This window comes from Capsicum annuum, chromosome 8 (genome assembly GCF_002878395.1).
Source record: "Capsicum annuum cultivar UCD-10X-F1 chromosome 8, UCD10Xv1.1, whole genome shotgun sequence".
Classification (NCBI taxonomy): domain Eukaryota; kingdom Viridiplantae; phylum Streptophyta; class Magnoliopsida; order Solanales; family Solanaceae; genus Capsicum; species Capsicum annuum.
Window position 1 is genome coordinate 158,620,498 of NC_061118.1, and position 14,835 is coordinate 158,635,332.

General features: G+C 33.7%; 1 protein-coding gene across 1 annotated transcript; it reads left to right on the plus strand.

The window, feature by feature from the left end:
• The first annotated feature begins 3,960 nt into the window (after nt 1-3,960).
• Nucleotides 3,961-13,455, plus strand: LOC107839832 (zinc finger CCCH domain-containing protein 5). The gene is made up of 9 exons (XM_016683466.2): nt 3,961-4,507; nt 5,429-5,584; nt 5,711-5,848; nt 6,002-6,160; nt 8,085-8,177; nt 8,831-8,947; nt 9,265-9,339; nt 9,524-9,747; nt 11,657-13,455. The coding sequence occupies exons 1-9, from the start codon at nt 4,112-4,114 to the stop codon at nt 12,612-12,614; spliced, it is 2,316 nt and encodes a 771-aa protein (XP_016538952.2). The 5' UTR covers nt 3,961-4,111; the 3' UTR covers nt 12,615-13,455.
• The last annotated feature ends 1,380 nt before the right edge of the window (nt 13,456-14,835 follow it).

A 14,835-nucleotide genomic window follows, 5' to 3' on the forward strand; every position in this document is an offset into this window, starting at 1 on the left:
GGTTATGAAGATTAAAAAGTTGAATTTATTGATATTATTAAGAATATAATTGAAGAGGTGTTAGTTATAAATAATTACTTTTATTAAAGACATTAAATATAAAAAGAAGAAAAATATTCAAATAATATGAAAAAATGACCAAAAAAATCATAAAAAAAATAGTTTTGGAGCCCTATAAGACATGCACCTCTCTTTAATCACATTAGTATTTATCAGGTCCTTAATTTGTCTCTCTTTTTTTCATTTGTTTTTTAAATTTTATTCAGTTTACCATTTAAAATAATTTTTATTACAACGAATTAATATAATTAATGTGCTAATTCAATTATAATTATTTTAATATAAATTAGTTTTCAAAATGTTATAGCCTATACTTTGTTGATTATCCTTTTTATTAGATTTTTGTTGTTATTTTGCCTTTTTTCATATAAGTCTGTGTTATATTTATTTATAAAAATTCAAAGGTCACATCTTACTTTTTTCATGAAACGAAAACATTCTTCATAATATAATTATAATAATTTATAATTTTATGATTAGACAATAAATCTAAATTGGATATAAAATTAGTTAATTTTTTAAAATTTTTTGATACCGCGCGATGCGCGACTAATTTTCCTAGTATATATATAAAGGAGGATTATAAATATGCCTATGTGGCACCTCTCTTTGGCCAATGATTCTATTTATCTTTTTTCTCCTTTTTTTGGAGTTTTTCTTTCATTTTTATTTTATTTTTTTAAAAAAATCATTTTCATAACTCACATCTCTTTATGTTCATAATAAATTACACTCTTAATTAATATTAATAAAATTCATAACTCTAAAACCTTTTATATTCATAACCTCCAATTATTTTATTTTGCATTAAAAATCTAATGACAATTGTTTCTTTAAATAGTGTGAAACAATGACAATTGTTTCTTATAAGGTATGTGTATTCTGAAAGTCATTCCTCTAAGTTTTATTCATTTTTTTAGAGTAGATTTCTTTTATGCTATGCATTGTCTATTAATAAACTTCATACATTTTTATATTTTTGTAAAGAGTTACATATTACTTTATTTGAACAATTTTCTTTTATGTTTTGTGCCCATTAATTAATTTTTTGCAATCTTGTATTTCTCTTTATCTTAATCTCATTAATTTTTTTATTGTAGATGAAAAGAAGATTACTATCATGACAGTTTTTTTTGTCCTCATCTCACCGTGGGTATGAGACATAAGCATATAGCAACAAAAAAAAAATCTCACCGACCAAGATATAGTTCAAAGTGCAATAATTTTGATATTTTTGATTTATTAAATTTCGTATCCAACTGCTCTTACCACTTTTAGTTGACAATTTAGTTGTCCTTTTTTTTTTTTTCATGCAACATTTAGTTCTTCTTTTTTTTTTTTTTTTTTTTTTTTTTTTTTTAACTCTATTAAGGCTCGATTGACATACAAATGAAGTAGAATATTGAGATGACAAGAATCTAACTATTACCGTTTAAAATTCTTTTGAGAGAAATTATATTTATATGTGTGATAGTTCTTCTTTCCTCTTCAATTCACAATATAACATTTTTAAAAGTTTATATTAATTTAGTTAACTATTTTTCTGATTTTTTTTTCGTTGGTGATGTCAACTTATTATGTGTGTATCTAGGCCAGAGTGTTTATTTTCTAAAGTAAAAGCAAAGGAAGGAGGCAAGCGTTTACATGTGCTACTTAAGAAAGTATCTATGGATCCTTCCGCAATTATGTACATCAATTTTAGTAAATTTTTTGATAAAATATGAGAATGTAACATTAGTTTATAATTTTTAAATGACATTTTAATTCATCAGAAAGTTGTTTATTGATTCGTTAAATTGTAGTTTTTGATTTTTCACATTTTATAGTTTAAAGAGAAATGAAAAGGATAAAATAAGATAAAAAATATGAGATTCATATAATTAGATTTGTGTTATATATATAAATAATAAACAAGTTTAAAACTTACTAAAACTAGGCATGGAAATAAATTCAATTTTATGAAATCTTTTCTTTTTCTCTAATTTCCTTTAAGAAAAATGAAATTACTGTTTCACTTATAGAATATATTATATAAAAATCAAACTTTTGGATGAAAATTCATATAAAAATATATTTATATACTTAAGAGTGTATATATTCAATTACATAAATTCTACTCTTAAATATTAGTAATGTTCATAACTCTTAAGCCTTTCATATTCATAACCCTCAATTAGTTAATGTTCAAGAAGGCCATTTTTTAAAAAAATTTCAAACTCTAAATATTTTGTTAATTGTTTTTATCTTCCTTTATAATTAATGTAATTGATTTGTATTAAGTAAAATTTATATCTATATATAATTTAAAAAAAAAAAGATCTACTCTTAATAATATCATTAACTTCGTGACTTTTAAATTTTCATATTCATAACCTCCAATTATTTAGTTATAAAATTTAAGATAACTTATGATGTTCCTCCATTTTCATCTATATAAAGTCATAATATTTTGTTCCATGGGACCCATACTCAAGAATATTCTTTTTGTTTTATATGTGAAATTGTGTTCTTTATACTATTATTTATAGTATTAATTCAAGCTTATTAAGAAGACATTTGAAGGTTGATTGTTCGTCAAAGAGACTATCGGACAAGAGCTTAAAAAAATTATACATTAATTTTGTATTTCTTGTTCGTGTATTTTTTTATGGTTAACGTAAAAAAAACTAGGTGTGTGTCAGTGTTCATGAGTATGTTCTTTATATGTAACTTTTATAATATGAACTTTCATGAATTTTTTATTATTCTAAATTTTATAGACTTTTGAAAGGTTGATGTTTGTCAAAAAGGCTATCGAACAATATCTTAAAAAATTATACACTAATTTTGTATTTCTTTTTTTGTCCATTTTCTTATGGTTAATGTAAAAGCAATAGGTACGTGCGCTTGTGAGTGTTCATGACTATGTTCTCTATATGTAACTTCTATAATATGAATTTTCATGATTTTTTTACTATTGTAAATTTTATAGGCTTGTGAAGGTTGATCGTTTGTCAAAGAGGCTATCGAATAAGAGCTTAAAAAATTGTATACTAATTTTGTATTTCTTTTTTCATCTATTTTCTCATAATTAACGTGAAAAAAATAGGTGTATGTGTGAGAGTGTTCACGTGTATGTTCTTTATATGTAACTTTTATAATATGAACTTTCATGATTTTTTAATGATGCGAATTGCAATATGCACATTAAGGTAGTTGCAATATGAAGTTAATCAATATATAGTGTTGACAACTTAAAGAGATTTATGCTATTGAAATTGTTTGTGAATATAAAATTGATCAAATAAAATAATTATTTTTTTAACACCGCGCAAAATGCGGTTAATTTTCCTAGTAAACCTATAAAAAGGTATGGTATAAAATAGAATTACTTTAATTAACTGATAAAATGAGAAAAAAAGTATGATAACCACATAATTAAATCAAATCGATTACTACCCAAATGAGACTTTCTATTATCATCTAATAGTAATGTTTTTTTGGTTTCCATTTGGTGTCCGCATTAGAACCCCGACTAATGCGGATCCTGTTAAGGTGACAGCGAGACTTTCTATTATTATCTAGTAGTAATATTTTTTTTTTGGTTTCCCATTCAGTGTTCAATGCCCGCATTGGAGTCCCAACTAATTTGGATCGCGCGTTGCAGGGCCCATTAAGATGACAACGCTCCCAACAGAGTTTTCTCCATATCCAGGGTCGAATCCTCGATCTCTGATTAAGGATGGAGCAACCCCATTTACTGCACCACAAGCCAGGTTGATTCATCTAATAGTAATATATTTAGCAATATGATATAATAAAATTTAGCTAACAATTGAAACAAATATTACATTTAATTTAACAAGGCATACAATATTTTATTTTTTTATATAAAAAATCCAAAACCAATTCTTTCAAGGAGGAAAAAGACTAAACACCTTACAATTATTAAGCAAAGTAAAGAGGAACGGCCGTACAATGATCAAGGCTCAACGTACAATAGTTGAGAAGTCCCATTTCATTTGATACATTCACCCAACTATCGCTCTAATTGAAACCCTAGACGTCGACGATGACGGAACCGATATCAGTCGAAGAAGACGACAAGAAATCACCGGAGCTTCAAAGACTCGTCGAACCAGTCTCGGCGGAAGCGGCGGCGGCGATATGTAACAACCGTAAAGAGAAAAGGAAGTTGACGAAGAAGGAGAAGAGGAAGCGGAAAAGGAAGGAACTAGCGGAGAAGGTTCGCCAGGAAGAGGAGGCTAAACTGAATGATCCCGAGGAGCTTCGTAGGATTCAGATGGAGGAGGAGAAAGAGAAGGAGAGATTAGAGCGAGACAGGAGAGAGTTTGAGGAGAGAGAAAGGCTCTTTCTCGAAGCATTGGCTCGAAAGAAAGCTCAAGAGGAAGAAGAAGAAGAACGAAGGAGAGTGGAATATGAGGAAGAAAAGGCGAACCAAAACCAGGTACGCATTCTTCCCGCCAAACGTACTTTCACATTTATATGCAGATGCAATCAAATTTTTTTTTTAGCTGTATATACTTTATTGTTTATGTTTGCTTATTAAGGAGTCTAGATTGAAGGTTAATGGATGTTTGAACAATGGACATTCAGTAGCGAAAAACTAAATTGCGCAAGTAACGGAAGTAGTCAAAATTTGAATCAACAACAACAACAACAACAACAAACCCAGTATATTCCCACATAGTGGGGTCTGGGGAGGGTAGAATGTACGCAGTCCATACCACTACCTCTAGGGAGGTAGTCAAAATTTGAATACTTGTACATAAACCAAGTGGAAAATATAGCATGTCATGTGCTTCCTTGACTGCATAATTTAGTTCGTGTTTTCCAGATTATTGGCCTCAGTGTACGGCTTACAGCTTATGATTGTGCGCAAAGTTAGTTCTATTGCCACATCTAGCATACTAAGTGTTGGTAAAATATGTATGTGCATGAATTTCTTTTATTTGACATGCATAGAGATTCAGGTATCAGTCCTTTGACTATGTTACCATGATTAACATGTTCCAAACTAGTGCTTGAGTAGTTGAGACAGTTCCAACGTCTTGTTTCGCACATCCTTCTTCTTTTAATCAAGTAAGGAATAGTTTCTTTAAAAATGGGAAAACACTCATATACAAGACCAATGAATAGAGACCTAAAACAAGACACGGTTCTCTACAATAACACCCAATTGACTATCTTTCTTAAAACTTTCAGTATGGTGGTTTGAATAATTTTGCAGCATATGCAAATGTCTCTGATTCTTACTAACCCCCCCGCGTCTCTCCTTTACCTACGTAGACCTGTTGTGTCTGTATTACTCATTTAAGTGCTGTGATTTTCACGGTCCACTGATATTCCTTACATACATACATCCTAGAAAGTGGCTCTTGAGGATGAGTCAGATGGAGATGACAAGTGGGAATATGTAGAAGACGGGCCTCCCGAAATTATATGGCAAGGAAATGAGATAATTGTGAAGAGGAATAAAGTGAAAGTGAAAAGGAAGGATCCGGATCCTGTGATTCTTAAAGAGGTACTAATCTCTAATTCTCTGTACTATCTGCATTTTCCGAATCCATCCTCTGTTCTCTTTCAACAATCCCTAACACCTAACAATTGCCAAAATGAATGGGATGTAAAGATATCTTTGCCCATGCAGGATCCCAATAGGCCAACATCCAATCCGCTGCCTCCACAATCTGAACTCTATGCTGACTACAAGAATGCATCATCTCTTTCAGCACAACAGTTGTTGGAGAACGTAGCTGTTCAAACTCCGAATTTTGGAACTGAGCAGGTAAATATCTATAAAACCTATTATATTGTCCTCTGTACGTAGATCTGCCTTATTTCTATTTCCTTATGTCCTAATCTGCTAATATTCAAAAAATTCTTGTATCCTCTCATTTGATCTAGCATGACTATCTGCTTTCTTGGTTTGACATGGCAGGATAAAGCTCATTGTCCTTTCCACCTAAAAACCGGGGCTTGTCGATTTGGTTCACGCTGCAGCAGGGTTCACTTTTACCCCGATAAATCCTGCACTTTGCTCATGAAGAACATGTACTGTGGACCTGGCTTTGCTTGGGAGCAGGATGAGGGGCTTGAGGTCTGTTAATGAAGTCTTCATGTGGCTCTAGTATCCTGATTCTAATTTTTGCTAATCTTTAATAGTTTTCAGATTTCTTAGGAATTTTTACTCTGAAATTATTGGTAAGTTCTTCCTTAGGTTGCTTATGCTTCTTTTACAAAAGTGAAAAGCACAACTCTGAATAGATAAATCTTTCAATTTTGGGGCATGTTTACTTTTTGCGTCTTTACGTGTATCAGTACTGATCGGTGTTGGTTGTCGATTGTCAATGTGTAATGAAATATTATGTCAAGATGTGGTTGGAACATTAACCATCTTTTTTCTCTGTGGTAATTTTCTTCTTGATCTTATTCCCCTTTTTCTCTACCTTCACGAAGTACTGGTAAGTTCTACGTACTGTCTACCTCCCCAGACCTCACTTGTGGGATTTCACCAGGAATGTTGTTGTTGATCTTGTCCCCTTTTTTTTGTGTGATCATTAATTTGATCCAAGATGGGCGATGGATTATGCTTAAGTTGTAACATATTCTTATACTCGGAAAGTAAATTATTTTTCTTCACGAGAGAAACTTTCAGTTTGTTCTTTAACTCCCTTAAAACAGAATATCTGCCCTGAAAATTCTGGAGGCACGTGTTTCTTGCGCCGATTCAGCTGGAGACTCTTAGCAAACTCTGTATCCTGTTTTGCAAAGTGAGCTAAAGAATTCTGAATGTAACAGTTGTATGTTTGCGATTTCTATTTTTCGTATTTCTTCATGTTATTTACCCATCTATTTTTTAGTAAATATAGAAAAGGAAGCCAACAAGAAATTATTTTTGTAAGGGATTTGTGCTGCCTTTCTTGCTTAAAAACTGTTGCATATAATTGGTAATTTAAAGATTAGTGATGAAGCTGTGGGTTAGCCCTTTTAGAGATGTATCTGGGATTGACGAAGTTCTTTGGTAACTGGTGCAACCTATTGTCACGACCCGACTCGAGGCCCTGGCCGCGACGGACATCCAGAACCACGAAGGCTTGAGAGTGCTCCTTAGCCCATCCCACTAGTGATATTGTCCGCTTTGGGCCCAGGCCCGCACGGCTTTAAAACGCGTCACTAGGGAGTTAGGCTTGTTTACTTATATACCCGGCATCCCTCCTGTGTTTTGCCGATGTGGGACTCCATATCCTAAGTTGGGGTGTTACACACCTATGTAGCTCTTTGGTACCTCTTGACGATTGACAAGATCACTTTTTCCATAGCCAAGCTGATAGAGGAGCTATATAATGTTATAACAATCATCCAAAAGTCTAATCATCAAGCTTCTGATTTCTTTGCTCATTTTTCATATGCAGTTACTTTTTCTTTTTGGCGGGAAATTTGTAGTTCACAATGACTTTTACGTTTAGGTTCTTTTCCAATAGCTTCAAGTAGATTGCTGTGGTTTTAGTGTCAGATTTTGTGTCTTAAGTTGAACCTCCAAAGCTGTATTACTATTATCTAGGAGAGTATATTCCTATTTGCATAACTGACATAAAGTAACTTGTTAGAGCATTATTCCTTGCCAAAATTACAAGTTTGCTTCTATTTAATAAGCTTCACTATAGTTATATTTTCTGCTGGAAGGCTAAAGAAAAACTATTATTTTTTAGCAAATTTGAAGGTTATTGGTTTATCTCTGGAAAATAGTAGTTTGTCCAGTACTAAATGCTCAAATACGGAATTTCATTTATTCGATTTAATTCATTATACATCCATGAATGTGCCTGATGAACTTTGGTAGCTCTCTGTAGTTTCAATTTGCAAAATCTTAAGAGTTTTTCCAATTTCGGCTTATGTTAGAGCTTTGTTGGCTATCTAGTTGTTAAAGTGCTCACTCGTTGTATTTGCATCTCTATTTGTATTTAATATACTCTGCATATGTTTATGCAATCAATTGTTGTCCTCTGTTCTTCTTTCTACAGTATACAGATGAGGAAGTTGAATGTAGTTTTGAAGAATTCTATGAGGATGTTCACACAGAATTTTTGAAGTTTGGAGAAATTATAAATTTCAAGGTAGTGAATTCTTTTTCTTTCCATTGCTGACTTGTTGCTAGTTATGTCCTCAATTTAGGACGTAAAAATAAGTGACAACAGGAATATTTTCTTTGAAGTGAGCAGTGTCCTTTTTCTTCTCTTTTTTAAAGCATGTTGCTCCCCTGTATGCCGCAAATAGTAAGAACACATGCAAATAATAGTACAAGGTTTAGATAATCCTTTCTGAAAGAAAAATGATTTCAAAGGTTGAGTTGTTCAGGTGCCTTACGACATTCTAGCGGTTTTTCTTGGGTATGTTTGGTTGCTAAGGAAGCAAAAGGAAAGTGTTAGAAAGTTATATACTTTGTACTTTAGGTGTGTTTGTAAGCAGGAAAAACCTGGGAGTTATACTTTCTCCTCAGGTTAAACAGCCCTCTAAAATAAGTCCTGCAAAAGTTGCTATATTTTTTTTAACAAGCACAGCCCCCCGCGCACACACACAAACAAAAAAAAACTATCTCGACATCCAAAAGGAGCCCATGTAGCGGTACACGTAAAACAAGGAGATCTTCGAGCTGCGTCACAAGTCACAACAATTAAAAAGTTATATTTACTACATAATTCTGTTGGTAAAGAGCTTGCTTCTGATTCTCCTTTAATTGCGTAACCAACTAATATGTTTCCACATTTAGGTGTGTAGAAACAGTTCATCTCATTTGCGAGGGAATGTTTATGTACACTACAAAGATATAGATTCTGCAGTGCTTGCTTATCATTCTATAAATGGACGTTACTTCGCTGGCAAACAGGTATTTTGAATTCCATTTAAATTGATGGTTTGCAGCTCAAATGAGATGCATTTGCTCTTTATTATTCTAGCAAGTTTCTTTCAAGAGAATTGATTGTGTGAAAGCATATGAAAATTTCCCTTTTGGTTATTCATATGGTTTCTTTTTACCCTGGGAGAGTCACGTGATAATACTAGCATTCTAATGCACGCAAATACACACTTTTAGGGATCACAATAGCCTATATATGCACTTTGCTTGCTTGCATTTGACTGAACAACTTGGTTAGAATGTAATGATAATTGTTTTTTCTTCTTGGCATGCTTGATTCTTGATAGATCACGTGCGAGTTTGTTAGTGTAACAAAATGGAAGGTTGCCATATGTGGGGAATTCATGAAATCGAAGCTTAAGGTACAACTTGAATCTCATTACTCTTGCTTGAGTTCTGTGTTAATGAATTGGTTACTCTGTTTTTTGTCAGCAGTACTCATCGGGAGTAGATTAGTTAAAGAAAATCTTTATTGCTTACCTGATTCTGATATAAAGATCTTCTGTACCTCCTAAATTTTAACATGAATTACACATGTGTTGACAGTCATGCTCCCGTGGAACCGCATGCAACTTCATCCATTGTTTCCACAATCCCTGTGGAGATTATGAATGGGCTGACTTGGACAAACCACCACCAAGATACTGGCTTACGAAGATGGCTGCTTTGTTTGGGTATGCTGATGATTCTGTCTATGATAGACGTCTTGAACGGGAAAACTCAGAACGGAAGTTGAACTCCTGCAATATGCGGGCAGCTGATTCTGACAGGTTAGTTTTTGGTATCTTTCATGTGATCTTTGATAATATATTGAATCATATCGTGATACTTTCGTCTTTATAAAAGAATGTGTTGATACTCCCATCTCAAAAATGGTACTTCAGTTATGGCTCTCTGATCTTAAGAGATTACAGTAAGACGCCTGTTGGATCTGTAGTGGTGTCAATCAGGTAGTTCTGTTGAACTTGAGCGGGTTAAGAACAGGCTAATGAAATTGGATCAAACTCAACCCAACCTATATTTAATTAGCTGATAAGTAATTTGGCTCAGACCTGTATCTTGTACTTGGATGGGAAAAGAAAAGTAAAAACCCTTGGAACTAGCCATTACCAATCTACAAAAAATTGTCAAATAGAAATTTTGATTCCTTTAGTTACACTATGTTTTAGGAATGAAGACATTTGTAGAAATATGGTAAATGACATTCCTCAGTATTCCAGTGAAAAAGTTAATCAAATCAGATTGCAATCCATCATGGACATGCAAATGAGACAAAACCAATCGACTCTTTGAATGTAGTCCTTGTATTAAATCGATATGCCGGTTTGGATCTCCATTCTATGGATCACCTTTCTCATTAGTCATTAGAAATATTTGCAACGGCTGAAATGAGTAAATCCATGAATACAGAATTTGGAGATTTTTTCATTTCTATTAGTGCATTTGTTGTTCTCGTTTTCCTCTTTGGCTGGTGCCCCAGTTCTCTAATTTGCTGCTGTATATGCTGTTGCAAACTTGCAATCCCCAAGTTCATCACTGGCACTTTAACATGTATTAGGCATTTAAAAATCACAAATATTACAACTTGAAAGTGAAACCAACTTCATCTGAACAAATAACAATATTGTGGTACTTAAAAATATAACCATACATAATCTACTAGAAGGGCTGGAGGAATTATTTTAGAAAAATGCCAACTTTTAATTGGTTAGATGTGAATGCATTATGAACAGGGGTGTTAAAAATAATAGTAGTAACTAGAACCACCTAGTGCAAGCTGAGCTACAATTGGGTCATCATTTTAAAGAGAGAAGAAGTTACAATTGACGGAGGTAATCAGTTGACACCTCCCTATTCAGTTCTATGATAACAGTAGTTGACAATATTTTCAAACCTTTTTCGACCTGAATGAGTCCATTTAAATGGTTTGAAAGGCTTGAGCCATTTCAACCTAATAGGTGGTTTGAATGCAGTTTCAGCATGAGTGATGTGTACAGCCTGGTCAAGCAATTTTGGGTTCAAATGACCACCTCTGATTACTGTTGGCTCCTATCTCTTCCCTTGGTGTCGTCATGCTTTTTTGATTGCAGATGAAAGATATATATCTCCCTGTTTTATGTTTCTAGCAGACTAAGCCGTGGGTGAATATATGGATGCATATCAATCTAGAACATGAGATACTTTGACTACTTGTTTGAATACAGAGTAATTTGGCTGGCTACTTTGACATTCTTGTTTGAATCCTGTATAGAGTAATCTGGTTGAATATTAGAATATGTCTATATGATCTAATACGCCATGCATAAATGAATAGAATCCAGCTAACAGTCTGTTAAGTGATGAAGGGCTTTAAAAAGACAAACAATACAAAGTTTTGGTTCAGACATGATTTTTACTATTCATATGAATCTTATTTCTGTACCCTTTCTCTCGTCTTATGCACATTCTTCAGATGGCAGGCTCTCTCCTTTTTCTTCTGTAGTATAAGCGTAGAGTGCATAAAGCATGGTTTAACATTGATTTCACACCCTTTTAAAAATGTTTATGCTATAATATATGGCTTTCTTGCACCAGAGAATATTGCTGACAAGAAAGGGCATAGGTCTTTTGTTGGCACAAATTTTTATTATTTATAATATGTTCAAGTTAAACTTCTGTTAAGTTTTCTGGAAATGACAGGCATCGCTCTGTAATGTCTGATTCAAGGGAGAGAAGGTCGCGCTCAAGGGAGAGCAGAAGTTCAAGGATCCGTAATGAGGATTATGATGTTCATAAGAGGACACATCAAGAGAGAGGTGACCGTACTGATAGAAAACGGCGCAAAATTCTTTATAAGAAACGATACGAAGAGGACACAGGTCGACATGAAAAGGAAACAAATCGACATGGTAAAAGTAGATACAGTAGTGACTCTGATTGGGATTTATCCGACAGAGAGAAAGAGGGAGTTAGGCGCCGTCATAGCACAAGGGAAAGATCAAAAAAACACCACAATGAAAAAATGGGGCGTCAACACCGTAATGGCGACACCAAAAAAGGAATTAGCTGCTCCAAGTCTGGCAATGATTTGCTGGAAAAGAGTAGATATGGAGATGCAGGATCTGGAAACAGAGAGAGGGGCTCAAGACATTGGAAGGAAGATCATAGTACAGATTCCGGCAGCGAGTGGTTGGATGAGACACGAGACAGGAATTTGCCTCATAGGAAAAGAAAAAGCAGTTCTAGGCGTCATAACAGTGTTCCATCATCACCTGATCACTGGGATAAGAGAAGCAGAGGCCGTGATAGTAATACTACTGTGGATTTGACTGCTGCTATCACAGATAAAAGAAAACCCATATCTGACAAGAGTGTCGATTCTGTTGATTCAGATATGGATTACCATTATCACCTTAAGGAAGACATTGAGGAAAGAGGCCGCTGGGAACATGATGAAGGTGCTACTGAAACACACACTAAAAGTAGTAAGAAGTCTATAATTGATTACTCTGAAGATCACAATGTGGAATCTGAGTTGAATGATAATGGGGACGATAGTGGTAGTACAAGGGGGATTAGCCGATCAATAAGCCAAAAAAGGAGAGGGAACAGGGATAGGAAGGACTCTGCAAAGAAGTCAAAAAGATCTAAAGAGTGATAGGGAGCACAATGAAAAAGACGGGTTACAGCTGACACAAACAGCTTTCAGTTAAGCTCATAAGGCGGCTAATGCATTACTATTTAAGCGAGGTTCATACCATATATATGATCAGTTGAAGTGCTGGAACTGAGGGTAGCATATGATGACATTACGTGCTTCAACCTTTGCTAAATTTTGGCTTTGATTGTAAATATCAATTATTACTTTTATCCTAATGAAGATCAAGTTAATCTCTGATACATTCCCAACTGCACTTGGGAATATTGCCATTTATTCCAATGGATGTTGATGGACTTAACATTGGTCTCTCCTCCCTTGAGGTGTTCAGTTCATCTACTTTGACTTTACGAGAGCAAGTGGTTGCTAGTTATAAAGTTACCTTAACGGTGTCGGACTAAAATCCCTCAGCAAGTATTCGCTGCTTTTCTTTGGTTGGTCTTTGTAGATTGAAATGATGATATAGGGCGATGTAATCTGGTAGTAGATTTCCTATATAATTAGGCTTCTGAACTCGTAAAGCAGCATGATAAATAGAGCCGTCAATATGGGTCAGGCTCGTTGGGCTGGTCTGATCTGTAATTTGATGGAGTTGGGTTTTAATTTTTGCAGTTTATTTAAGATTAAGGCTTTTTAACCTGGTCCGTATAAGCTCGTGGCCCATGGGGCTTGAGAAAAGTGGGTTGGGATAGCCTGTGGATCGATCCATAAGTCAAATACATGTAATTATTTAGATCGCTTATTAGTATTTTTATTTGATTAGAAGGATCTATTAGAAGTATTTTTTGGGGTGTTGAAGACTTGATTATTATTATTATTATTATTATCATCATCATCATCATTTTTGTTGTCGTTCTTCTTCTTCTTGTTATTATTATTATTCTTGTTGTTGTTGTTGTTATTATTATTATTCTTCTTGTTGTTATTCTTCTTCTTCTTCTTCTTCTTCTTCTTCTTATTCTTATTCTTATTATTATTATTATTATTGTTGTTGTTGTTGTTGTTGTTGTTGTTGTTGTTATTCTTCTTCTTATTATTATTGTTCTTTTCGAAGCAATTTGTCCCAGAAATTACAATAGAATATTCGGTATAAGGCAGGAATTTGTTGAGTGTCATAGCCTATTTCTATGGATCATCGATGGATTCAAGGGATGGAGAATTCTATGTTGAAATACATTTGATCAATAGTATCGATTTTATAAATATGATCTGAAAGATATAATTCTGTTAAGAAAGAGGAGGATTTTTTCCATGAATAGTACAGAGAAGAATATTCTGGAGGTAATATTTTGACTGCAGGTTCATGTTGAGTCCACTATTGAATAAACCAATTTGGAATAGGCTTTTCAAATACTTTAGCACAAATTTTTATAAACCAAGTGTGTTTGTGCTTATAATTATTATAATATAATACTTGAGAAAAGGCTTTAATATAATCCCAGTAGGTGAAATTGGCAAGTGTTTGGCCCATTGGCCCCATTGGCATAGATCATTGAGTCATTGACGAGATACCCCATTCTTCAATAGGAATAAGTTTTTAAATTACCATTTTGGAATATCCATGTATTCCAGTGGTAGTTTCTCCGAGGGGGCTGTGATCAAAGGTTGCACTGAATGTTTGCACTAATATGTGTTTATAATAAGTCCGGGTTTTGTATGATTCGCCAGTAAAATATACGTTGGCAGTAAGATAATTTTTGAGTATTCGCCATGCTTCTTCAGAATTTTCTTGTCCAGGAATATGCTGATTTTCAATATATAATATAAGTTCTCTAGCATCCAATTTTTCATATGAAGGTTTATCTTCAGAATTTTCTTGAACTATGGACGCAAAAGAATCTGCAGTTTTTTGTTGATCTGATAGATAAGATTGCAGTTGTTTGAATAACGGATGATTTTCAGGAATATCTTCTAAATGTATAGAAGAACCAATATTCAGAGTTTTGGATGATGATGATTCATCTCGAGGAATTTTTGAATTAATTAAACTTCTATTTCCTTGTTGTAATATAGGAAAATTAGAACTTAGAGAGCTATATGCAGAATTTCTTCGATCAAAATATGAAGGGTTTGTTCGTCCTCCTTGATATGAAGAGTTTTGACTCCTCCCACCCCGTCCTCTTTCTTTGGCTATTTGCCAAGGAGGATCCATACTGCATCAATAATCAGGAATTTGATCAGCATACCATGACATATATTCAGAGAGATCTTCATAAAGTGT

Coding starts and splice junctions, on each gene's coding strand:
- LOC107839832 (XM_016683466.2), top strand. CDS start 4,112: ATGACGGAACCGATATCAGTCGAAGAAGACGACAAGAAATCACCGGAG. Junction 4,508..5,428: donor AAAAGGCGAACCAAAACCAG/GTACGCATTCTT, acceptor CATACATCCTAG/AAAGTGGCTCTTGAGGATGA. Junction 8,178..8,830: donor GAGAAATTATAAATTTCAAG/GTAGTGAATTCT, acceptor TTCCACATTTAG/GTGTGTAGAAACAGTTCATC.